The 27,695-nt window shown below is 46.4% G+C and overlaps 2 protein-coding genes across 3 annotated transcripts in view; both read left to right on the forward strand.

The window, feature by feature from the left end:
* LOC143956108 (uncharacterized) overlaps positions 1–20,056 on the forward strand; it is a 45,483-nt gene extending 25,427 nt beyond the window's left edge. Inside the window, 1 exon segment of the mRNA XM_077466243.1 lies at positions 18,322–20,056. Within this exon segment, the coding sequence (XP_077322369.1) occupies positions 18,322–19,438 (1,117 nt within the window). The 3' untranslated portion in view covers positions 19,439–20,056.
* LOC143955573 (zinc finger MYM-type protein 1-like) overlaps positions 1–27,695 on the forward strand; it is a 78,275-nt gene that overhangs the window by 7,830 nt on the left and 42,750 nt on the right. The window contains exons 6-8 of one of the 2 annotated variants that reach the window (XM_077465653.1): positions 3,987–5,506; positions 5,601–5,703; positions 8,354–8,965. The exons of the other annotated variant lie outside the window; for it this stretch is intronic. Coding sequence (XP_077321779.1) covers positions 3,987–5,506; positions 5,601–5,703; positions 8,354–8,881 — 2,151 coding nt within the window. The 3' untranslated portion in view covers positions 8,882–8,965. Of the gene's footprint in view, positions 1–3,986; positions 5,507–5,600; positions 5,704–8,353; positions 8,966–27,695 lie in introns of those variants that run through there. 2 annotated transcript variants of the gene reach the window in all.

Genomic DNA, 27,695 nt, shown 5'->3' on the forward strand with positions numbered 1-27,695 from the left:
ACATCCAAGAGCCACTCCTCCTCCCTTTATGTAAGAAGCCCCCAGCGTATCGGAGTTGCTGCAGACTGGGTAAAATCTTGTAGTGGGTTGGATGTGGTTCTCGTGCCATAGTTTGGAGATCCCTTGTCTATACTGCCTTTCAAGTGTGCAATCTAAAGGGAAATACCCTGAAATAATAACAACTGATGGCTATTGTTTTTCCAAGATAAACTGAAAATTTCTGGCTGTGTTTTTCACATGGCAATATTGAATAAACATGCATCCAGAACAGCTGGAAAAATGCGGTGATCAGATTGAACCGACATAATGTGTCCTGTTAAGTCTATTGCCACAGTATAAAAGCCAGCCAGGAACTCGGCACAGGGATGGTGGAACCACCGATAATGCGTACAGTGGGTGTACAGACCCAGGAATTCGGCACAGGGATGGTGGAACCCCTCATATTGCGTACAGCGAGTGTACCGACCTGGGAACTCAGCACAGGGATGGTGGGACCCCTGATGCACACAGAGGGTATACGGACCCTGGAACTCAGCACAGGGATGGTGGGAACCCCTCATAATGGGCACAAAGGGTGTACAGAACCGAGAACTCAGCACAGAGATGGTGGGAACCTCTCATAATGGGCACAAAGGGTGTACAGACCCGGGAACTCGGCACAGGGATGGTGGGACCCCTGATAATGCACTCAGAGGGTATACAGACCTTGAAACTCAGCACAGTGATGGTGAGAACCCCTCATAATGGGCACAAAGGGTGTACAGAACCGGGAACTCAGCACAGAGATGGTGGGAACCCCTCCATAATGGGTACCTAGAGGCGATTCAGTTCGCATTGTGCGCTATATAAGTATTTCATTCATTCATTCATTCATTCATTCACAAAGGGTGTACAGACCCGGGAACTCTGCACAGGGATGTGGGACCCCTGATAATGCACAGAGAGGTTATACAGACCCGGAAACTCAGCACAGGGCTGGTGGGACCATTGATAATGCACACAGAGGGTATACAGACCCGGGAACTGGGCACAGGGATGGTGGGGACTAGGGCTGAAACAATTAATCGACATCATCGATAATAATCGATAATGAAAATCGTTGTCAACAATTTTCATTATTGATTAGTTGGTCCGCACCATGCGATCCGCAGAGCGGTCCGTGGCTGCGGCCTTAGGAAAGGCCGCGGCTTCGGCCTAGCTCCGGAGCTGGCGGCCATCTTGGCACACCCGGCGGCGGTGTTGTGAATTGTAACCCCGTCACTTCCGGTGCGGCTCCGTTGTAGTGTCATATTTTGCTGCCTATCACAGAATGCTACGGAAGTGAGGTTGCCGCCAGAAATTGCGTACTGCGCATGCGCAAAGCGTTCCAAACACTCGCGCCGTGCGTTCCAACATAGTTTCGGCAATACTGTTCAGCGAAACCATCACATAAAGTTACAGACAACACAAACACTGGGCCGTGCATTACAACACTAATACTTCCCTTGTTACCTAGTATCATTATTTACCAACCATGCTGAGCTACGTGCCGTGTTAGGTTCTGCATTGCTGGGACTTGTAGTGCCTATCCTGAGCTACATGCTTCAATGTTCAGTGTCCTCATCCTTATCCCTGTGCTTCAATGTTCAGTGTCCTCATCCTTATCCCCGTGCTTCAATGTTCAGTGTCCTCATCCTTATCCCCCTGCTTCAATGTTCAGTGTCCTCATCCTTATCCCCCTGCTTCAATGTTCAGTGTCCTCATCCTTATCCCTGTGCTTCAATGTTCAGTGTCCTCATCCCTATCCCCAGGCTTCAATGTTCAATGTCCTCATCCTTATCCCCCTGCTTCAATGTTCAGTGTCCTCATCCCTATCCCCGAGCTTCAATGTTCAGTGTCCTCATCGAAGCAGGGGGATAAGGATGAGGACACTGAACATTGAAGCACGGGGATAAGGATGAGGACACTGAACATTGAAGCAGGGGGATAAGGATGAGGACACTGAACATTGAAGCTCGGGGATAGGGATGAGGACACTGAACATTGAAGCTCGGGGATGGGGATGAGGACACTGAACATTGAAGCTCGGTGATGGGGATGAGGACACTGAACATTGAAGCAGGGGGATAGGGATGAGGACACTGAACATTGAAGCAGGGGGATAGGGATGAGGACACTGAACATTGAAGCAGGGGGATAGGGATGAGGACACTGAACATTGAAGCAGGTAGCTCAGGATAGGCACTACAAGTCCCAGCAATGCAGAACCTAACACGGCACGTAGCTCAGCATGGTTGGTAAATAATGATACGAGGTAACAAGGGAAGTATTAGTGTTGTAACGCACGGCCCAGTGTTTGTGTTGTCTGTAACGTCACTTCCGTAACATTATGTGATGGTTTCGCTGAACCGCATTGCCGAAACTATGTTGGAACGCACGGCGCGAGTGTTTGGAACGCTATGCGCTTACGCAGTACGCAATTTCTGGCGGCAACGTCACTTCCGTAGCATTCTGTGATAGGCAGCAAAATATGACACTACACCGTCACTGAAACAGCTGACGGCGGCCCTTTACCGCGCATGCGCCACTTCAATGCTATTAACAGCGCATGCGCAGGATATTTCTTTAGCGGCAGAGAAAAAGTATGGACTGAAGCGGGCGGAGACTTGCGGGCGGGCGGAGTTGGACAGATAATAACAGAAAAAAGGGGGTTTGCGCTATGGATAAGCTGCAAAAGAACGGTGGATATAAGAGGGCTGCCACTACCCCAGGCTCGCAACAAAAAGTTGGAACAGTATACCAATGTTATAAATACAGGTAGTAAAAGCGCTCTACTCTGATGTTTTATAACCCCAGGAAATGTAAAATATACAAAAATTAAAATGAAATTAGTGGGTGTGTTTTTGTAAAATCTGTGCAATGTGCAAATCTTGTTAATTAGAGGACTAATATTTGCATTAATGTATCTGCACAATTTAAATTCAATTGTGACAAGCGTTCTTTCATATATATATTTTTAATAGTATTGGCTTTTTTATTTAGTCATTGTGCGCTCTGAGATATATATTCATCACGTGGTATAATTTATAGATCAACATTTGATAATTGATTCATTTTTACATTGTGCGTTTATTTTTCATATTGTGCGTTTTTTTTTTTATTTTTTTTTTATTTTTTTTTTAATATGATTTTATCCGATTAATCGAAAAAATAATCGGCCGATTAATCGATTATGGAAATAATCATTAGTTGCAGCGCTAGTGGGGACCCTTATAATGGGCACAGCAGCCAGCAGGTGTACAGACCTGGGAACTCAACATGGGCATTGTGGGAACCCCTCATAATGGGCACAGCAGGTGTACAGACCCAGGAACTCAGCACAGGGATGGCGAAACCCCCAATAATGCATACAGCTGGTGTACAGACCCAGGAACTTAGCACAGGGATGGTGGGAACCCCTTTATTATGGGCACAGCAGGTGTACAGACCCAGGAACTCAGCACAGGGATGGCGAAACCCCCAATAATGCATACAGCTGGTGTACAGACCCAGGAACTTGGCACAGGGATGGTGGGAACCCCTCATTATGGGCACAGCAGGTGTACAGACCCAGGAACTCAGCACAGGAATGGTGGTAACCCCTCATAATGGGCACTACTGGTGTACAGACCCAGGAACTCGGCACAGGGATGGTGGGAACCCCTTATAATGGGCACTGCAGCCAGCAGGTGTACAGACCCGGGAACTCGGCACAGGCGTGGTGGGAACCCCTGATAATGCACACAGCGGGTGTACAGACCCAGGAACTCAGCACAGGGATGGTGGGGACCTCTCATAATGGGCACAGCAGTCTGCAGGTGTACAGATCTGGGAATTCAGCACAGGCATGGTGGGAACCCCTCATTATGGGCACAGTGAGGCTGCTTTTGATGAAATGGACACTTGCATTTGGCAATGCCATACCTATCTCTCTTTTAAACTTACCCAGATTGTCATTTGACTCATAGGTACCAATCACGGTGGAAAATGTTTCCAAAATGAATGAAAATTCAGTTCCATCTTTGAAACTATTTCCCTTCACAAGGCGTTCAGATGAAGAAAAAAAGAGGGTAAAAGAGCTTGGACCACATCAACCCAAATTGCAAATTCAGCAGAGGTCAAGTGACCGCGGTCAAGTTTACACTCGAAGCTTTTCCGCCGCTCCTTATAGTAAATGGAGTTGGCTGGCTGGATGTGACGTGACTCATGCCTATTATTGTTTTCCCTGTTTGCTGTTTCAAAGTCCTGGCACCAACACGTTGTGGATATCAACAGGGGTTTGCGACCTAAAGCATCTCACTGCAAAGTGCAAGCGGCATGAAACTACCCAAAGCCATCTTGACAACATTATGAGGCTGGAGTTTTTTGGGAAGCGTAGCATTGGTGAACAGCTAGATGCAGGCTACAGAACTGGCATTAGAAGACACAACGAAGAGGTCACCAAAAATCGACAGGTCCTGTCTAGAATAATAGACTCTGTGAAATGTTGTGGTGCGTTCGAGCTGGCTTTGCGTGGCCACGATGAGAGTGAGAGATTGTATAATCCGGATTTCTGTGGCTCGGTTGACTTTGTTGCTTCTCTTGATGGAGTTTTGAAAGAGCACCTCAAGAAGGCCACTGTTTTTGAGGGAACTTCGAAAACCGTGCAGGACGAGCTGTTGGAATGTATGTCGTCTGTCGTGAAGGAGCACATTATCCAAGAAGCACGGAGCAGCGATTTTATCTCAGTCCAGGCCGACGATACCACCGATATTGCCACACAGTGCCAACTTGTGCTTGTACTGCGCTACATTGATGCCAAAAGCAACGTACAGGAGAGGTTTTTTGAGTTTATTCCTCTGCATTCGACCACAAAGGATTCCATCGCTACAGCACTACAAGAGCGTCTCGCTGTCATCCTTCCAGGGGATCAGAAGCATAAACTCATCTCCCAAGCGTATGTTGGAGCCAGCGTGCTGAGGGGTACCACTGCAGGGGTTCAAAAGATACAAGACGTGTACCCAAATGCCCATTACATCCACTGCTATGCACATCGGCTCAATCTGATAATGCAACAGGCCACTTCTCAAATGCCCAAAGTGAGTCTCTTTTTTGCTAACCTTGGAGGATTTGCCGGCTTTTTTGCAAGATCACCCGAGCGCACAGATGTCCTCGATCAAGTAGCTGCCCACAGACTACCGACATCAAGCCGCGTCAGATGGAACTTCCGCAGCCGTGCCGTCAATACAGTGTTTGAGCACAGAGAGGACCTCATCCGCTGTTTTGAAATTATGCAAGACTCGGTTGACGTTGACCTTGAAACCATGAGAGAGGCAGCAGGCTTTGCCGTGCTGCTGGAGGATCAGGACTTTAATTTTTTTCTGACACTTTTCCACAACATCGTGCCGCATGTGGACCTCCTCGATGCCAAACTCCAGAAGAAGGACATAGACTCAGCCCACATTAAGGGGAGCATCCAGCAGTTCCAGCAGGACATGCAGAAGATCAGGTAGCAGCTGTATTCCTCCTTTTCCATGCGTTGTTGTTGCTATTATTTTTATTATTATTATTATTATTATTATTATTTCTCATACATTTTGCAGAGATTCTATCCCATCCCTGGTCGACCAAAGCAGTGAAGGTGGCTCTCAACCAACGAGGCAGTGTTCGCTGAATCCAGGAGAACGTCAACGCATTGCAACCGAGGTGAGTTTTTTTATTTATTTTTTATTTGTTGCAATATTTGTCTTTTTGATAGCTCCCTCCTTTTATAGATATGAAGATTGGAAAGAAATATTTTTCTTACAATATTCATATAAAAATGACGTGATCTAAAAGGATTCGTTATTCCCTCTAGTGCAGGGGTCTCCAAACTTTCTATACAAAGGGCCAGTTTACTGTCCTTTAAGCCCGTACACACGGTCGGAGAATCTGTCGGAATGAGTCTCTTTCGGACCGTGTCGTCAGATAATCCGACTGTGTGTGGTATGCATCGGACTGATTCCGTCCGAATCTCCGTCCGACCCAATTTTCCAACATGTTGGAAATATTTCCCAACCAACTGGGCCGGAAGGACCTAATCCGATCATGTGTAGAGCATTTTCATCGGACCAAGTGCCACGCATGCTCAGATCAAATTCCTACATCAAAGCTATTGGCTACTAGCCTGAATGTAGTCCCATCGTAACGAAATTACGTCATCACGTTCTGAAAGATCGGATTTTTCGCCAACTTGGCCCGACCGTGTGTATGCAACAGTTTCGGACTAAATCCGACGGGCAAAATCCGACGGATTTGGTTGGCAAAATCTCCGACCGTGTGTACGTGGGCTTAGACTTTAGGCTGGGTTCACACCGCTGCGGGTGAGAGATCCGGATGTGATTCGCACCGCACTGCAGTGCAAATCACATCCGATCTGTCTGTGTGATGCGAGTTCAGCCATACAGATAGTATGGCTGAATTCGCATCACACCCGCCGCAAACTCGCACAGGACCCTTTTTTTGGTCCGCAGCAGAATCGGATCCGATTCCTGTCCGAGTTTGCAGATCGCACTGCGATATGCGGACTGGTCTGGGGGTGTCATTAAGATTTCATTGACACTCCCAGCAGTCCGCATAGGGCAGTGTGAACTGCCGACAGGAGGCATGCAATGCGGGAAAACGCCGCGGATTCGCGGCGTTCCCGCATCGCTATGGTGTGAACCTAGCCTTAGGAGGGTCAGATTGTGGCCATCGGAAGCAGAAAAAGTCCCAACATCAGTTGGAGTAAATAATACCCCATCTTTGGTGTCAGTGAGGGGAATTACGTTGGTGTCATTGTTAGAAATTGTCCCCCATCACTGGTGTTTGTGTCATTGGACCCCATTTTTTTATATAATTGGGAAGAATGGTACCCCGTCTTTGGTGGAATTGTGCCCCATCTTGGAGTCATTGGGAAGAATGGTCCCCCCCCCATCATTGGGCCTCATTGTTGGTGTCTTTGGGAGGAACTGTGTGCCCCTTTGTTGGTGTCCATTAATGAAATAGTGCCCTAAGGGCCGGAAAAAATCAAGCAAAGGGCCACATCTGCCCCCCCGGCCACAGTTAGGAGACCACTGCTCTAGTGGATAACATTAGTATTACAGCCTTCATCTCTGTTAGCTGCATCAGAAATGCATGAAACTTGACATATTTACTAAGCATGTCTTGTCCCTGTATATGGCGTTCTGAGAAGTTATGGATTCAAAACCACTGAAACTAATCTACCTTTATAACTTAAAGCGGAGGTCCACCCTAAAGTGGACCTCCGCTCATCGGAACCCCCCCCCTCCGGCGCCACAATTGGCACCTTTCAGGGGGGAGGGGGGTGCAGATACCTGTACAGTACAGGTATTCTGCACCCACTTCCGGGATAGCTCTCTGCGGAAAGGGGCGTAGATTACGCCCCTTTCCGCAAGTGCCCGCCCCTTTCCGCAAGTGCCGCGATGCCTGCTGGGAAACACACAGATCCCAGAGGCAGCGGGGACCGTCCTTATTGCGCAGCGCGATTCGCGCATGCGCAGTAGGGAACCGGGAAATGAAGCCGAAAGGCTCCATTTCCTGATTCCCATACGCAAGATGGCGGCGGCAGCACCTTACAGACGATCTAGAGATCGGCTTCGGGTGCCGACATCGCGGGCGCGCTGGACAGGTAAGTGTCATTATTTTAAAAGTCAGCAGCTGCAGTATTTGTAGTTGCTGGCTTTAAAAAAAAAAAAAAAAAACGCGGAGTCCCGGCGGACTCCCGCTTTAAAACTAGGGCTGGGGAAAAAAATCGTGTTTTTTTTTTTTTTTTTTTTTTTTTTTTATATGAATCGAGTTGAGAGGTCAAATCGATTCAAAACTTCAGCAAATCGATTTATTTATTTTTTCTACCAGGTCCGGCGCGGTGCTGCGGGAAGGGGTTTTTAGGCGAGGCCGCAGCTTTGGCCTAGTCCACAAGGCCAGACACCGCAGACTAGGCCGAAGCCGCAGCCTCTCCTTAAAAAAAAAAAAACTCCTGCCTGCAGCTCCGCAGGACCGCCGCTGACACCGCGCCGGTCCTGAGGAGCTGCGGGCAGGAGTTTGTAGGTGAGACCGGAGCTTTGGCCTAGTCTGCGAAAATCGCCCAGTTCTACTTAAAACTGAATATTTTAAAACGACCAGTTTTAAGTTATGAAGGGAGATCAGTTTCAGTGTTTGAATCCATCATTTCTCAGAACTCCGTACACATGGACAAGACCTTCTTGGTAAATAAGTCAAGTTTCATGCATTTCTGATGCTCAGGGAGCTAACGGTAGATGACATTGACGTTTTGTCATCACTACATCATTTTTTATTTTTATCCTTCGCTCTATAGGTCTGTGATGCCATACTCTTACACACCCTGCGACGTTTCTCCTTCACAAACCACCTCGTTAGTGCCACCTTGCTTCAAGCAGACAGGTTTGAACAGTACGCAATGGAGTTTCCGGAGGATGCACTGAGTGAGACTTTGAAGGCCTACCCACTGCTCAATGAGAGTAAGTTAAAGACCGAGCTTCGTCTCATCTACGGCACAGAAGAGTTCAGAAGGTGTAATGGTGCCGTGGCCCTATTCCAGCTTTTTATGAAGAACAATCTTGAAAAAGTATTTGGAGAGACTGTCACTCTGCTAAAGATCCTCATCACCACACCCATGACCACAGCAGAACCTGAGAGGTGCTTCTCGACCTTAAAAAGGATCAAGACTTTTCTGAGAAACAGCATGACCCAGGAGAGGCTGAATGCGTTGGCCACGCTGTCATTGGAAAAGAGAGTGGTGGCAGAGATGACTGACTTCAACCAGAAGGTCATTGAGAAATTTGCAAGCCAGAAAGAAAGGAGAGCGCAATTTCTTTTCAAATAGTTCTACTGGCGCTAATGTGAATGTGGCGTGCATTTTGTATTCAGTCCCCTTTTACTCTGATTCAGAGGTTTTTTTTTTTTTTTTTTTTTTTTTGTTGTACAATAAAGTTTGTTTACTGTTTAAAAAAATTCACTGATTCGTAGTACATTTATTGCATTCTTTAACATTTGACTTAAAATATAGAAAATGTTAATGTTTATCTAGCAGTAATGACACATAATCACCTGATAAATGCCTATGTCCTTCATTACTAACAGTGTCATTTTTCAGTTGGTTTGCGCTGATCTGTGATGCTGAGCTGTATATACCCTGATCTGTGATGCGGAGCTGTATATACCTTGATCTGTGATGAGGGGCTGTATATACCCTGATCTGTGATGCGGGGCTGTATATACCCTGATCTGTGATGCGGGGCTGTATATACCCTGATCTGTGATGCGGAGCTGTATATACCCTGATCTGTGATGCAGAGCTGTATATACCTTGATCTGTGATGCCGAGCTGTATATACCCTGATCTGTGATGCCGAGCTGTATTATACCCTGATCTGTGATGCCGAGCTGTGTATATACCTTGATCTGTGATGCCGAGCTGTGTACATACCCTGATCTGTGATGCCGAGCTGTGTATATACCCTGATCTGTGATGCCGAGCTGTGTATATACCCTGATCTGTGATGCCGAGCTGTGTATATACCCTGATCTGTGATGCCGAGCTGTGTAGATACCCTGATCTGTGATGCCGAGCTGTGTATATACCTTGATCTGTGATGCCGAGCTGTGTATATACCTTGATCTGTGATGCCGAGCTGTGTATATACCTTGATCTGTGATGCCGAGCTGTGTATATACCTTGATCTGTGATGCCGAGCTGTGTATATACCTTGATCTGTGATGCCGAGCTGTGTATATACCTTGATCTGTGATGCCGAGCTGTGTATATACCCTGATCTGTGATGCCGAGCTGTGTATATACCCTGATCTGTGGTGCCGAGCTGTGTACATACCCTGATCTGTGGTGCCGAGCTGTGTACATACCCTGATCTGTGGTGCCGAGCTGTGTACATACCCTGATCTGTGGTGCCGAGCTGTGTACATACCCTGATCTGTGGTGCCGAGCTGTGTATATACCCTGATCTGTGGTGCCGAGCTGTGTACATACCCTGATCTGTGGTGCCGAGCTGTGTACATACCCTGATCTGTGGTGCCGAGCTGTGTACATACCCTGATCTGTGGTGCCGAGCTGTGTATATACCCTGATCTGTGGTGCAGAGCTTTATACTGCTGACACTATAGGTGGAAGCAAGTGGAATACAGGGGATTTACTGATTCGTAGTACATTTATTGCATTCTTTAACAGTTGACTTAAAATATAGAAAATGTTAATGTTTATCTAGCAGTAATGACACATAATCACCTGATAAATGCCTATGTCCTTCATTACTAACAGTGTCATTTTTCAGTTGGTTTGCGCCGATCTGTGATGCTGAGCTGTATATACCCTGATCTGTGATGCCGAGCTGTATATACCCTGATCTGTGATGCCGAGCTGTGTATATACCCTGATCTGTGATGCCGAGCTGTATATACCCTGATCTGTGATGCCGAGCTGTGTATATACCCTGATCTGTGATGCCGAGCTGTATATACCCTGATCTGTGATGCCGAGCTGTATATACCCTGATCTGTGATGCCGAGCTGTGTATATACCCTGATCTGTGATGCCGAGCTGTGTATATACCCTGATCTGTGATGCCGAGCTGTGTATATACCCTGATCTGTGATGCCGAGCTGTGTATATACCCTGATCTGTGATGCCGAGCTGTGTATATACCCTGATCTGTGATGCCGAGCTGTGTATATACCCTGATCTGTGATGCCGAGCTGTGTATATACCCTGATCTGTGATGCCGAGCTGTGTATATACCCTGATCTGTGATGCCGAGCTGTGTATATACCCTGATCTGTGATGCCGAGCTGTGTATATACCCTGATCTGTGATGCCGAGCTGTGTATATACCCTGATCTGTGATGCCGAGCTGTGTATATACCCTGATCTGTGATGCCGAGCTGTGTATATACCCTGATCTGTGATGCCGAGCTGTGTATATACCCTGATCTGTGATGCCGAGCTGTGTATATACCCTGATCTGTGATGCCGAGCTTTATACTGCTGACACTATAGGTGGAAGCAAGTGGAATACAGGGGACGGAGTGGGTGGTTTCTATAAGGGGTGTGGTTTATTAGAAATGGGAGGGGTCAAAAGAAGGGCGGGGTCTGTCGCCGCTCTGTAGGAGGAGGGTTGTCTTCTGAATTCTCAGGATTTCACCCAGGAACATCACAACCATGCAGAGAATGATCAGGTAGATGGAACTGGGCAAAAAGAACTTTAAAATTAATTCTCTGAGAAGACATTCATCTACGTAATCTCTTATCTGTGATGCCGAGCTGTGTATATACCCTGATCTGTGGTGCCGAGCTGTGTATATACCCTGATCTGTGGTGCCGAGCTGTGTATATACCCTGATCTGTGATGCCGAGCTGTGTATATACCCTGATCTGTGGTGCCGAGCTGTGTATATACCCTGATCTGTGATGCCGAGCTGTGTATATACCCTGATCTGTGGTGCCGAGCTGTGTATATACCCTGATCTGTGGTGCCGAGCTGTGTATATACCCTGATCTGTGGTGCCGAGCTGTGTATATACCCTGATCTGTGGTGCCGAGCTGTGTATATACCCTGATCTGTGGTGCCGAGCTGTGTATATACCCTGATCTGTGGTGCCGAGCTGTGTATATACCCTGATCTGTGGTGCCGAGCTGTGTATATACCCTGATCTGTGGTGCCGAGCTGTGTATATACCCTGATCTGTGGTGCCGAGCTGTGTATATACCCTGATCTGTGGTGCAGAGCTGTGTATATACCCTGATCTGTGGTGCAGAGCTGTGTATATAGCTGTGTATATACCCTGATCTCTGGTGCCGAGCTTTATACTGCTGACACTATAGGTGGAAGCAAGTGGAATACAGGGGATTCACTGATTCGTGGTACATTTATTGCATTCTTTAACAGTTGACTTAAAATATAGAAAATGTTAATGTTTATCTAGCAGTAATGACACATAATCACCTGATAAATGCCTATGTCCTTCATTACTAACAGTGTCATTTTTCAGTTGGTTTGCGCCAATCTGTGATGCTGAGCTGTATATACCCTGATCTGTGATGCCGAGCTGTGTATACCCTGATCTGTGATGCCGAGCTGTGTATACCCTGATCTGTGATGCCGAGCTGTGTATACCCTGATCTGTGATGCCGAGCTGTGTATACCCTGATCTGTGATGCCGAGCTGTGTATATCCTGATCTGTGATGCCGAGCTGTGTATACCCTGATCTGTGATGCCGAGCTGTGTATATACCCTGATCTGTGATGCCGAGCTGTGTATATACCCTGATCTGTGATGCCGAGCTGTGTATATACCCTGATCTGTGATGCCGAGCTGTGTATATACCCTGATCTGTGATGCCGAGCTGTGTATATACCCTGATCTGTGATGCCGAGCTGTGTATATACCCTGATCTGTGATGCCGAGCTGTGTATATACCCTGATCTGTGATGCCGAGCTGTGTATATACCCTGATCTGTGATGCCGAGCTGTGTATATACCCTGATCTGTGATGCCGAGCTGTGTATATACCCTGATCTGTGATGCCGAGCTGTGTATATACCCTGATCTGTGATGCCGAGCTGTGTATATACCCTGATCTGTGATGCCGAGCTGTGTATATACCCTGATCTGTGATGCCGAGCTGTGTATATACCCTGATCTGTGATGCCGAGCTGTGTATATACCCTGATCTGTGATGCCGAGCTGTGTATATACCCTGATCTGTGATGCCGAGCTGTGTATATACCCTGATCTGTGATGCCGAGCTGTGTATATACCCTGATCTGTGATGCCGAGCTGTGTATATACCCTGATCTGTGATGCCGAGCTGTGTATATACCCTGATCTGTGATGCCGAGCTGTGTATATACCCTGATCTGTGATGCCGAGCTGTGTATATACCCTGATCTGTGATGCCGAGCTGTGTATATACCCTGATCTGTGATGCCGAGCTGTGTATATACCCTGATCTGTGATGCCGAGCTGTGTATATACCCTGATCTGTGATGCCGAGCTGTGTATATACCCTGATCTGTGATGCCGAGCTGTGTATACCCTGATCTGTGATGCTGAGCTGTGTATATACCCTGATCTGTGATGCCGAGCTGTGTATATACCCTGATCTGTGATGCCGAGCTGTGTATACCCTGATCTGTGATGCCGAGCTGTATTATACCCTGATCTGTGATGCCGAGCTGTGTATATACCCTGATCTGTGATGCCGAGCTGTGTATATACCCTGATCTGTGATGCCGAGCTGTGTATATACCCTGATCTGTGATGCCGAGCTGTGTATATACCCTGATCTGTGATGCCGAGCTGTGTATATACCCTGATCTGTGATGCCGAGCTGTGTATATACCCTGATCTGTGATGCCGAGCTGTGTATATACCCTGATCTGTGATGCCGAGCTGTGTATATACCCTGATCTGTGATGCCGAGCTGTGTATATACCCTGATCTGTGATGCCGAGCTGTGTATATACCCTGATCTGTGATGCCGAGCTGTGTATATACCCTGATCTGTGATGCCGAGCTGTGTATATACCCTGATCTGTGATGCCGAGCTGTGTATATACCCTGATCTGTGATGCTGAGCTGTGTATATACCCTGATCTGTGATGCCGAGCTGTGTATATACCCTGATCTGTGATGCCGAGCTGTGTATATACCCTGATCTGTGATGCCGAGCTGTGTATATACCCTGATCTGTGATGCCGAGCTTTATACTGCTGACGCTATAGGTGGAAGCAAGTGGAATACAGGGGACGGAGTGGGTGGTTTCTATAAGGGGTGTGGCTTATGAGAAATGGGAGGGGTCAAAAGAAGGGCGGGGTCTGGCGCCTCTATGGAGGAGGGTTGTCTTCTGAATTCTCAGGATTTCACCCAGGAACATCACAACCATGCAGAGAATGATCAGGTAGATGGAACTGGGCAAAAAAAACTTTAAAATTAATTCTCTGAGAAGACATTCATCTACGTAATCCCGTGTCATTGACAGCAACTTTTCCAGATGTCACATATTTTCTCCTCTATGAAATTTAGGATGATGAGCGAAAAGACATTGAAGTTGAGAGTAAGGAGGAAAAAGAAGAGCCGTTGGTGAGTGGAGATCAGCAGTCTATGGAGGAGAGTTGTCTTCTGCTGGGTTCCCAGGATTCCACCCAGGAAGTTCACAACTATACAGAGTATGATCAGGTAGATGGGACTGGGCAGCAAAAAAATTAACAAATACGAGAGAACCTTAAAATATATATAAGATATTTTAAAATCTCTTTTATATTTGAAGTAGTCTTTCCAGTTTTTATATTTTTTTTTACCATCACTTGAATTTAGAATGAAGAACGGAAAGACATCAAAGTTGAGAATGAAGAAGAAGAAGAAGAGAGGTTGGTGAGTGGAGATCAGCAGTCTATGGAGGAGGGTTGTCCTCTGTATCCCCGGGATTCCACCCAGGAAGATCATAATTATAAAGAGAATGATCAGGTAGATGGAACTGGCCCAAAAGAACTTGAGAATTATTCTATAAGTAGACGTTCTTCTATGTAAATTTGTTTGTTCCTTTTTTTTTTTTAAGTGTTTTCTCTCATCTTTTGGGGTTTAGGGAGAAGAACAGAAATGCATCAAAGTTGAGGATATAAAGGAAGAAGAAGAAGAGAGGTTGGTGAGTGGAGATCAGCAGTCTATGGAGGAGGGGGAGATGATTATGGAAAGTAAACCGGAGGAATCTTCTCTACAGGAGGACACAAGTAAGTCATAAACACTAAATTCAGAAACACTTTATATTTTATTTTACTTTTATGAGTAAAGTATGGATTTTAAATCATGTTCAAATAAAAACAGAAAAGGATTGCCAGGAAGCATTTGATCTGGATCAGGGGTGTCCAACCATTGGACCTCCCGGGGGCCACATTGGATGAAGAGGAATTGTCTTGGGCCACATATTAAATACATGAATGATCGCTGATATAGATAATGTACCTATCTGAGTAATAAAACTGCATTTTAATGTAATATATTTTTTATGATGAAAGTAAAAGAGGGCAGCGTACATCCACATGGCTGTATCTTGGGGGGTGGGGGGTCTGGGGGTGACACAACACTCTGTTTTCCAGATTAACTAGTGGTACACCGAAAATGGAAATTCTGGTGCTGAAACAGAAAATTCAGGCTGTACCTGAAAACGAAACCGACGTAACGTAAATTATATATTATTTATTATTTTTATTTTATTTTATTTTTATTTTATTTTATTTTTATTTATTATTATTATTTATTTATTATTATTATTTTATTTATTATTTTATTATTTTTATATTATTATATTATTATTAATAATATTATTATTATTATTATTATTATTATATTATTATTTTATTATTATTATTATATTATTATTATTATTATTATATTATTATTATTATTATTATATTATTATTATTATATTATTATAATATTATTATTATATTATTATTATAGTATTATTATTATAATATTATTATCATTATAATATTATTATCATTATAATATTATTATTATTATAATATTATTATTATATTATTATTATTATATTATTATTATTATAATATTACTATTAATATTATTATTTAAAAAAAATATATAATTTTCATAAATAATTGTATTTCTATTCAATTTTTTAATTTATATCGAATTTAAATGACTGCCGGTATCGTCACCTTTTCGATGCAGTGTTTAAAGCCCCGCTTGCTTCCTTCTTGATTTATTTTCGGTCAGTGAAGTGCACCTCCCCATTGACTTGCATTGAAATGGAAGGAGGAAGGCATCAAAAATGCCCCTGTGTTGCTGTAGCAGAAATGGGCACCAGGACTCTCTAGTGCTTAACCGCCTCAATACCGGGCACTTTCACCCCCCCCCCCCCCCCCCCACCCACCCCTTCCTGCCCAGGGAAATTTTCAGCTTTCAGAACAGTCGCACTTTGGATGACAATTGCGCGGTCATGCTACACTGCACCCAAATTTTTTTTTTTTTTATCTTTTTTTCTTCGCAGTTTTTTTTATTTTTATTTTTTTTATGGTATTTAATCATTGCTCAGATTTTTATTTTTTTTTACAAAAAAAAAAAGACTAAACTTTGAAAAAAAAATTAGTTTTTCCTTCTTTTTCTGCCAGTAAATTTTGTAAGTAAGTAATTTTTCTCCTTCACTGATGTGCGCTGATGAGGTGGCACTAATATGCTGCACTGGTAGGCAGTGATAGGTGGCACTGATGGGCACTGATATGCCACACTGGAGGGGAATTTAGATGGCACTGATAAGTGGAAGTGGTGGGCACTGATAGATGGCACTGGTGGGCACAGATAGGTGGCAGTAGTGGGCACTGGAGGGGAAGATAAGTGGCACTGATAGGTGGCACTTGTGGGCACTAATATGCCACACTGGTGGGCACTAATAGCTGGCAGTGGTGGGCACTGGAGGGCAAGATAGGTGGCACTGATAGGCAGCACTGGTGGGGGGCACTGATAGGTGGCAGTAGTGGGCACTGGTGGGCACTGATAGGTGGCAGTAGTGGGCACTGATAGGTGGCAGTAGTGGGCACTGGAGGGGAAGATAGGTGGCAGTAGTGGGCACTGGAGGGGAAGATAGGTGGCACTGATAGGTGGCACTTGTGGGCACTAATATACCACACTGGTGGGCACTAATAGCTGGCAGTGGTGGGCACTGGAGGTCAAGATAGGTGGCACTGATAGGCAGCACTGGTGGGGGCACTGATAGGCAGCACTGGTGGGGGCACTGATAGGCAGCACTGGTGGGGGCACTGATAGGCAGCACTGGTGGGGGCACTGATAGGCAGCACTGGTGGGGGCACTGATAGGCAGCACTGGTGGGGGCACTGATAGGCAGCACTGGTGGGGGACACTGATAGGCAGCACTGGTGGGGGGCACTGATAGGTGGCAGTGGTGGGCACTGGAGGAGAAGATAGGTGGCACTGATAGGCAGCTCTGATGGGCACTGATAGGGGGCACTAGTGGGCACTGATAGGCGGCAGTGGTGGGCACTAATATACCACACTGGTGGGCACTAATAGCTGCCAGTGGTGGGCACTGGAGGGGAAGATAGGTGGCACTGATAGGCAGCACTGGTGGGGGGCAATGATAGGTGGCACTGATAGGCGGCAGTGGTGGGCACTGGAGGGGAAGATAGGTGGCACTGATAGGCGGAAGTGGTGGGCACTGATGGGCAGCACTAATATGCCGCACTGGTGTGCACTGATAGGCAGCTCTGATGGGCACTGATAGGCAGCTCTGATGGGCGGCACTGGTGGACACTGATGGGTGGCACTGACTGGCATCACTTATGGGCACTGCTGGTGCTTGCCTGTAATCAGTGCCCTGATTACCTGCCCAGGTCTCCCCTGCAAGAAGATGCCGCTGATCGGCTCTCCTCGCCACACACTCTGTCCGCTTAAGGCAAGGAGCCGATACACGGCGCTTCCATGTTTACATGTGACCTGCTGTCATTGGACACAGCCGATCACATGGTTAAAGTGCCGCAGCTCTTTACAGAGATCTGGGTCGCTCCGTGTCCTAGCCGCGCTCGTCGCCCTGCACACCCCCCCCCCCCCCCCTCGGCCCCTCTGGGACGCCATCATATGGTGTCCTCCCAGAACGAGAGCCACACTGTCCTCCATCATTTGGCGGTGGGCGGGGGGGCGGCGGGCAGTTAATCGGCACATCGGATTGGCCAATATTCGGTATGCAGAATACTCCTAACCTTTTTATTTTTTAAATATGCTTTTCCCCACAGGCGGACGCTGTACCTGGAATGTCTCTGAGGGACGTCTGATGTCATCTCCAGATGATGATGTAAAATCTGATGACATCACACAACACTTTCCAGGAGAAAATGTCATTCCTCAGAATCCCTCGAGATCAATGGATCCCTCCAATCCTCAGGACTCCTCTGATACATCACGTGATGTGACTCCAGAGACTCCTCTAAGATCTCTCCCTCTGGAGAGATCAGCAGATTCATCTAAACTCGAGGAATCTTCATTAAGCCAAGAAAGAGCTCACAACTGTCCGGGGTGCGGGAAACCTTTCACTAAAAAGAGTGCACTTCTTAGACATCAGAGAAGTCACAGGGGTGAGCGTTCTTATTCATGTTTCGAGTGCGGGAAAGGTTTTACTCAGAGAGAAGACTTTCTTGAGCACCAGACCACGCATTCCTATTCATGTTCAGGGTGCGGGAAATGTTTCAATGAGAAAGGAAAACTTCTTAAACACCAGAAAATTCACACCGGACAGCGTCCTTATTCATGTCCAGAGTGCGGGAAATGTTTCAGTCAGAAAAAAGACCTTCTCACGCACCAGAGAAGTCACGAAGGTGAGCGTCCTTATTCGTGTTCAGAGTGCGGGAAATGCTTCGCTAAGAGCCGACGACTTCTTGTGCACCAGAGAATTCACACAGGGGAGCATCCGTATCCGTGTTCAGTGTGTGGGAAGTGTTTCACTTAGAGGAGATACTTCCTTAGGCATCAGAAAATTCACAAGGCTGACTGTCCCTATGCGTGTTCAGAGTGCGGGAAATGTTTCAGTGAGAAAAGAAGGCTTCGGGTGCACCTGAAAATTCACAAAGGTGAGCGTCCCCATTCATGTCCAGAGTGTGGAAAATGCTTCATTCTCAAATACAGCCTTGGTAAACACCTGAAAACTCACACGGGTGCACGTCCTTATTCGCGCTCAGAGTGCGGGAAACATTTCACTCAGAAAGAAAGCCTTCTCAAACACCAGGTTTGTCACACAGGTGAGCGTCCCTATTCGTGTTCGGAGTGCGGGAGATGTTTCACTGAGAAAGGAAGCCTTGTTGTACACCAGAAATTTCACACAAATGAGCGTCCTCATTCGTGTCCAGAGTGCGGGAAATGTTTTGTTAAGAGAGGGGACCTTCTTCGACACCAGAGAACTCACACTGGTGAGTGTCCCTATTCATGTGCAGAGTGCTGTAAACGCTTCACTGAGAAAGGAAGCCTTGTTAGACATCAGAGAATTCACACAGGCGAGCGTCCCTTTACATGTTCAGAGTGCGGGAAAGGTTTCACTAAGAAAGTATCCCTGAATAAACACCAGAGAGGTCACACGGGTGTACAGCCCTATTCATGTACGGAGTGTGGGAAATGTTTCAGTCAGATAGAAAGCCTTCATAGACACCAGCAAATCCACACGGGCAGCCGTCCTTATTCATGTTCAGAGTGCGGGAAATGTTTCACTCAGAAAGCAAACCTTCTTAGACACCAGAGAACTCACACAGTTGAGGGTCCCTATTCATGTCCAGAGTGCGGTAAATGCTTCACTGAGAAAGGAAGCCTTGTCGGGCACCAGGAAATTCACACCGGCCTACAGGGAGAGTGAGGGCCCCTCATAACAGGCATGGTAAGTGAGCAGATCCTAGAAGTATAGGGAAAGAAGTATACCAGGGAACTATTGTAACCTTCTGAGCCTCATATTATCTGGGGGGTGATGGGCTGAAGTGGTGCCCCCTGTGTGGTGCAAAGTATTAAAGGCATGACAAAAATACTTCAATTTTGCAGGGTATGATTTGACGGTTAAAGGGATTAAAGGATAGTTATATGGTCCCACACTCACATAGAGAATACACTCACCCAGATGATGATTTGATAATCTAATATGACAATACATGGAGCAACAAGTGGGCAATTGTGACATTACATGGGGCAACAAATGGGTAATCGTGACAATACATGGAGCAATAATTGGGCAATCGTGACAATACATGGAGCAATAATTGGGCAATCGTGACAATAGATGGAGTAATAATTGGGCAATCGTGACAATACATGGAGCAACAAATGGGCAATCGTGACAATACATGGAGCAACAAGTGGACAATCGTGACAATACATGGAGCAACAAGTGTACAATTGTGACATTACATGGAGCAACAAATGGGCAATCATGACAATGCATGGAGCAACAAGTGGGCAATCCTGACATTACATGGGGCAACAAGTGGGCAATCCTGACATTACATGGGGCAACAAATGGGCAAGCATGATAAAGGATGGGCTCAGGCATGTTTGCAACTCCACGTGCCCGAGCCCACCAGGAAGCTGACCACTGCACAGCGATAATCACAGGCAGTGAGACATTTCCTGATCCGCAGCTGCACAGATTGGGAAATGTCTCACTGCCTGTGATTAGTGCAGTGTCAGCTTCCTGATGCGCTCGTGCATGTGGGGTTGCAAACACACCCGAGCCCATCCTTAATCATGACAATGCATGGAGCAACAAATAGGCAATCATGACATTACATGGAGCAACCAATGGGTAATCGTGACAATACATGTTGCAATAAATGGGCAGTCATGACAATGCATGGAGCAACAAATGGGCAATCATGACATTACGTGGGGCAGCAAATGGGTAATCATGACAATAAATGGGCAATCATGATAATGCATGAAGCAACAAATGGGCAGTCATGACTAAGGATGGGCTCGGGCGTGTTCGCAACCCCATGTGCCCAAGCTCACCGGAAGCTGCCCGCTGCACAGCACTAATCACAGGTAGTGAGACATTTTCTGATCCGCAGCTGCACGAGAAATGTCTCACGGTCTGTGATTAGTGCAGTGTCAGCTTCCTGGCGGGCTCGTGCATGTGGGGTTGCGAACATGCCTGAGCCCATACTTAATTATGACAATGCATGGAGAAACAAATGGGCAATCCTGACATTACCTGGGACAACAAATGGGTAATCCTGAAAATAAATGGGCAAATATGTGGAGCAACAAATGGGCAATCGTGACAATGCATGGAGCAACAAATGGGCAATTGTGACAATACATGGGGCAACAAATGAGCAATCATGACTAAGGATGGGCTCTGGCGTGTTTTCAACCCCACGTGCCCGACCCCGCCAGGAAGCTGACCGCTGCACAGCGCTAATCACAGGGAGTGAGGCATCCCGCCATGTGCAGCTGCGCAGATTGGGAAATGTCTCACTGCCTGTGATTAGTGCAGTGTCAGCTTCCTGGCGGCCTTGTGCCATAGTATAAACTCTATTTCTAATCATATGAAGTTAATAACAAGAGTCACCCTTTACATCAGAGTCCACAGAGTTCACCTTTTACATCTAAATTTGCAGAGTTCCCTTTCACTTTAAGGGGGGACTCTGCAGACTCTGATGTAAGGGAGAACTCTGGGAACCCTGATTTAAGGGAGTACTCTGATGTAGGGGGGAACACTGTGACCTCTGATGTAAGGGGTGCTCTGAGAACCCTGATTTACCTCAGTGAACTCACTCAGAGGCAGGAGAGAGAAGGGGGAGACTTCAGTCACAGACCGGGATGGATGGTGAGCTAACTCACCCCTTGGCAGTCAGCACCTCTCATCCAGATGCAGCTGGAAGTCATAGTCTGGTCTGAATAATGTGTCCGGGTTTCAAGCAGTCTGAAACCCGGAAGCATGATTCCAAACCCGAACTGTCCGGGTGAAACCCGGACAGGTGGCAACCCTAGTGTGTATACAAACAACTTTTTTTTTTTTTTTTGCAATACCAGCACCAGCAAGACAACCCAATAGAGTGGTCAGGTGGCAACCTGGTTGTGTCAATAAGTGATGTCCCCATGTGCTGTATACAGCCTGTGTTCAAAACTACACATGTGAAGTAAAACATCATGTAACATATCCACCAAATGTGCACAAACCCGGAACAAATACAACTAGTTGTATGTAAGATTTAACGAGGTGTAAAGTCAGCGAGGTTTGGCAACATATAAAGCACAATATCTCCGAAACCAAAGCGGCTTAAACGTTTATTTTTGCAGCACAAAATGAATGTAGTGTTTTTGTTTTTTTAAATTCAGCAACATGGGGTGCAAAGTGGGTGGGGCTTGCTTTAAATTGAAAGTTTAATATCTCAGAAACCGAGCCCCCTCACAGCACAAATTATCAACCCCCTCAAATATCCCCTCTGAGCACAGCCCCCCCACCACTCCAAATCCCCCCCCCCCCCCAGCACAAACCATCAAGCCGTCAAATTTCTCCTCCAAACTCAACCCCTCAAATTTCCCCTCAGAGCACAGAGCCCCACCACCACTCCAAATCCCCCTCCCCCAGCATAAATCAACACCTCAAATTTCCTCTCCGAGCACAGTCCCCCATCAACTCCATTCCCCCCCCTTCCTGAGACAAAATCTCCTCCCTCAATCCCCCATTCTAGGACAAACCCCCCCCCCTAAATCATCCCTACTATCACAATCCTCCCCCCCCCACCACCCCAAAAAAAAAAAATCCTCTCCTACCACACATCCCCTTTCCCCTCTGCCATATCACCTTTTCTAACAAACTCCCCAAATCCTCCCTCCTAACACAAATCCCTCCCCCCAACTCACCACTTCTAGCACACCTCCCGAAATTTCCTCTCCTAGAACAATTCTCGCCCTCCCCCCTAAAAATATCGCTTTCCAACAGAAATCTTTGCCCCCCATCTCCCCCTTAGCACAAGTCTTCTCTCTCTATATGCCCCCAGAAAAATTCCCCATCTTGGCACAAATCATCAACCTCTCAAATTTCCCCTCTGAGCACAGCCCCCCCCCCCCCCACACCACTCCAAATCCCCCCCCCCCAAGCATAAAACCTCCCTCAATTCCCCATTCTAGAACAAACCCCCCAACTTCCCCACCGAGCAAAAAATGCCCCCCCCCCCCCATCATCCCTACTAGCACAATCCCTCTCCCACCCCAAAAAAATAAATTCCCCTCCTACCATACATCCCATTTCCCCTCTGCCATATCCCCTTTTCTAGCGCAAGCTCCCAAAATCCTCCCTCCTAACACAAATCAACCCTCCCTCCCCCATGCAACTAAAATCCCCCCAAATCACCACTTCTAGCACATCTTCCCAAATTTCCCCTCCTAGAACAATTCTTGCCCCCTCCGACAACCCCCCCCCCCCCAATCTCCTTGTGGGCCTCCCCATCTCACATGATACCACAGTGCCTGGGGCATCTGACCCTCCTGCCCACCCCTTGCCCCGGTCCTGCATGGACCAGGAAGGCAGAGAGAAGATTTATGGTGACTGAACACGGAAGGAAGGATTAAAGAAGACTTAAAGTTCATCTCTATCCTATGTAGCTGGCTATGTGGCCCGTGTATCAGAAACAAATGACAGTTGTAAAAAAAAATAAAGTCCTTGTTGTAACATATGTTCCTCCTGTGTTCTGTCTTGTTGCTGCTGGTCTCATGCATCCTCTTTGCAGCCACTTCTTGCTTGCAGGCATTAGAGCGGTGGTTATATGGCATTTCTCAGGGGGGGGGGTTTCCTGATGATAACCAGAGTGGACCAAGGCACTACGTAAGGTGTGCGTGGAAATGGCTATTTGTAGTTTCTAACAGAAGTCTGGACAAGTACCAGGGTGACAACACGGGAGGACAACTTGGAGACGGGGCAGAGCGTTGTCGTGCCACACTGTACCCATATGACATTTTTATCACGTTGACCCCACAAATAGAGATTTATTTTGGTGCTATTTGATCACCTCTGCAGGTTTTTTTTTTTTTTTTGCAAATACAATAAAACAAAAGGCCGTACATTTTGAAAAAAAAAAATACGTTTTTCTTTTGTTTTTGCTGTAAAATTTTGTAAATAAGTAAGTTTTCTCCTTCACTGATAAGGCGCCATCGATGAGGTGGCATTAATGATGGCCGCTAATCTGCAGCACTGATAGGTGGCACTGATGGGCATTAAAACCAAAATTGATGGGCATTGATAGGCGACACTGATGGTCACCAATAGGCTGCACTAATGGGTACTTATGGGTGGCATTGATAGGTTGCACTGGTGGGCATTGATAGGTGGAACTGATGCTCCTGGATGGGCACTGAGAGGCTGCACTGATAGGTGGCACCAATGAGCATAGATGGGCTTTGATAGGCGGCACTGATGGGCACCGAAAGGCTGCACTGATGGGTACTTGTAGGCGGCACTGATAGGTGGGAATGATGAGCATGGATGGACACTTAGAGGTGGCACTGATGGGCATTGATTGGCACTGATAGGGACACTGGGCACTGAAAGGCTGCACTGATGGGTACTTATGGGTGGCACTGATGCGCCTGGATGGGCATTGAAAGGCTGCACTGATAGGTGGCACCGATGAGCATAGATGGACTTCTAGGCAGCAGTGATGGGCACTCATAGGTGACACTGATGGGCACCGAAAGGCTGCACTGATGGGTACTTGTAGGCGGCACTGGTAGGAGGGAATGATGAGCATGGATGGGCACTGATAAGTGGCACTGATGGGCACTCAGAGGTGACACTGATGGGCACCGGAAGGTTGTACTGATGGGTGGCATTGATAGGCGACACTGGGCACTGAAAAGCTGCACTGATGGGTACTTATGGGTGGCATGGATGGGCATCACTGTAAAGGAGGCACTGGTGGGTACAGATTGGCATCATTTTTGGGAACATAATGGCATCCCTGGTGACCATGGGTGGCATACCTGGTGGTCATCAGTGTCTGACCTCACAAATGCTCTTCTGGAAGAATGGTCAAACATTCCCATAGACACTCCTAAACCTTGCGGACGGCCTTCCCAGAAGAGTTGAAGCTGTTATAGCTGCAGAGGGCGGGGCCAACTCAATATTGACCCCCTATGTACTAAGACTGGGATGCCATTAAAGTTTGTGTGCGTGTAAAGGCAAGTGTCCCAATACTTTTGGCAATATAGTGTATGTGTGGTTTTGTAGACCTCCAGATGTCTTACAAGGGATGTTTACATTTCTTGTGATAGGAATAAAAGTGATCACAAATAAATAAATTTGAAGGGACAGGAAAAAAAAGTTTATTTTCTTTAAAGCACTCCCCCTGTCCCCTTGTGCTCGCACTCAGAAGCGAACGCATACGTAATTTGCACCCGCCTATGTAAACTGTGTTCGAAACACACATGTGAGGTATCGCCGCGAACGTTGTAGTGAGAGAAATAATTCTAGCCCTAGACCTTCTCTGTAACACTAAACCGGTAACCTATAAAAAAAAATCTTAAAACATCGCCTATGAAGATATTTAAGTACCGTAGTTTGGCGCCATGTGTCGAGCGTGTGCAATTTTAAAGTGTGACATGTGTGGTATCTATTTACTCGCCGTAAAATCATCTTTTAAATTTTACCCCCAAAAAATCGTGTTAGATAATGTTTTTATTTGCATTAAAAGTCATTAAAGTGTATATTTTTTTTTTAAAATTGCGTTTGAAAATCGCTGTGCGAATACCATGTGACATATAATATAAATTATAATGACTACCATTTTATTCTCTAGGGTCTCTGCTGAAAATACGTATAATGTTTGGGGGTTCTAAAGTAATTTTCTAGCAAAAAAAAAATGCAGATTTTTACATGTGAGAGAGAAGTGGTTTAGTATCTTTTGTTGTTGTTTTTTTGTTTTTTTTTTATCTGTCCAGGATCAAAGCAGTGAGGATCTCCTGGCAATAGCTGGTTTCTGTGCCTGCTTATCAGTGACAGTGAGCAGGATTTGAGGCGGGGGTGGGGGAAGGAGTCTCAGGACCGGAGAAAGCCAGCAGAAAAATTTGCTACCCTTTATTGTGCTAATTCAATTAAAGCTGTTAGCCATTGAAGACAATACAGCAAGGAAAAAGATGAGTTGGTTGTAGGATAGCCAGAGGTATCTGGATGCACATCCCAAGACCCTTGTCCATAAAGTTACTGGCAGAACCAGAGTCTACGAAGGCTGATAGCTGGTGGGTCAGAAAGTCCAGGATCAACTGGGCAGGAGCAAACACCTTGTTATGATTTGGGCCTGGTATCGAGTTGTCTACCGAAGCAGGCCCTGGCTTTTTCTAGACTTTGTGGTTTGTTGGGGAGTCTCGAAGCAAATAGGCCCTAGCCATCCCGATATAGGCAGTGTCCCTGTATCCTCCTGGTTTTCTTTTCTCCGCTGGGGTCAACTGGTTGGCTCAGCACTGGTTCATCCTGATTCTGAGCTGAGTCTACGAAGGCCGATAGCTGGTGGGTCAGAAAGTCCAGGGTCAACTGGGCTGGAACAAACAAGTTTTCTTGATTTGGGCCTGGTACTGAACCTCAGAGGGGTTGGTTGTAGGGGGTGACAAGTCCCATGGGGCCACTTGGTTAGCCCCGTGTCCCCAGCAGGGGATGTTATCAGATAGAAGCTAATGTATTCACAATGATCAAGGTGATGGGGGAGGTACGTTGAGTGACTAGGCCTGAGGACAGAGGGGGATCATCCATGGTGATAATAGAAAAAGGGTTCCGTAGGATAGCCAGAGGTATCTGGATGCACATCCCAAGACCCTTGTCCATAAAGTTACTGGCAGAATCAGAGTCTACGAAGGCCGATAGCTGGTGGGTCAGAAACTCCAGGGTCAACTGGGCTGGAACAAACAAGTTTTCTTGATTTGGGCCTGGTACTGAACCTCAGAGGGGTTGGTTGTAGGGGGTGACAAGTCCCATGGGGCCACTTGGTTAGCCCCGTGTCCCCAGCAGGGGATGTTATCAGATAGAAGCTAATGTATTCACAATGATCAAGGTGATGGGGGAGGTACGTTGAGTGACCAGGCCTGAGGACAGAGGGGGATCATCCATGGTGATAATAGAAAAAGGGTTCCGTAGGATAGCCAGAGGTATCTGGATGCACATCCCAAGACCCTTGTCCATAAAGTTACTGGCAGAATCGGAGTCTACGAAGGCCGATAGCTGGTGAGTCAGAAACTCCAGGGTCAACTGGGCTGGAACAAACAAGTTGTCTTGATTTGGGCCTGGTACTGAACCTCAGAGGGGTTGGTTGGGGTCAACTGGTTGGCTCTGCACTGGTTCATCCTGATTCTGAGCTGAGGGTACATGTGCTACTACCAGCTGAAGAAGTTACAGTGGTGTGAAAAAGTGTTTGCCCCCTTCCTCATTTCCTGTTCCTTTGCATGTTTGTCACACTTAAGTGTTTCGGAACATCAAACCAATTTAAACAATAGTCAAGGACAACACAAGTAAACACAAAATGCAATTTGTAAATGAAGGTGTTTATTATTAAAGGTGAAAAAAAATCCAAACCATCATGGCCCTGTGTGAAAAAGTGATTGCCCCCTAAACCTAATAACTGGTTGGGCCACCCTTAGCAGCAACAACTGCAACCAAGCGTTTGCGATAACATGCAATGAGGCTTTTACAGCGTCCTGGAGGAATTTTGGTCCACTCATCTTTGCAGAATTGTCCTAATTCAGTTACATTAGAGGGTTTTCGAGCATGAACGGCCTTTTTAAGGTCATACCACAACATCTCAATAGGATTCAGGTCAGGACTTTGGCTAGGCCACTCCAAAGTCTTCATTTTGTTTTTCTTCAGCCATTCGGTGGTGGACTTGCTGGTGTGTTTAGGAGCATTGTCCTGCTGCAGAACCCAAGTTCGTTTCAGCTTGAGTACACGAACAGATGGTCGGACATTCTCCTTCAGGATCTCTTGGTAGACAGCAGAATTCATAGTTCCTTTTATCACGGCAAGTCTTCCAGGTCCCGAAGCAGCAAAACAGCCCCAGACCATCACACTACCACCACCATATTTTACTGTTGGTATAATGTTCTTTTTATGAAATGCAGTGTTCCTTCTACGCCAGATA

This window comes from Lithobates pipiens, unplaced genomic scaffold, assembly GCF_037356315.1.
Source record: "Lithobates pipiens isolate NorthernLeopardFrog02 unplaced genomic scaffold, aLitPip1_a1.2 Scaffold_35, whole genome shotgun sequence".
Lineage (NCBI taxonomy): Eukaryota > Metazoa > Chordata > Amphibia > Anura > Ranidae > Lithobates > Lithobates pipiens.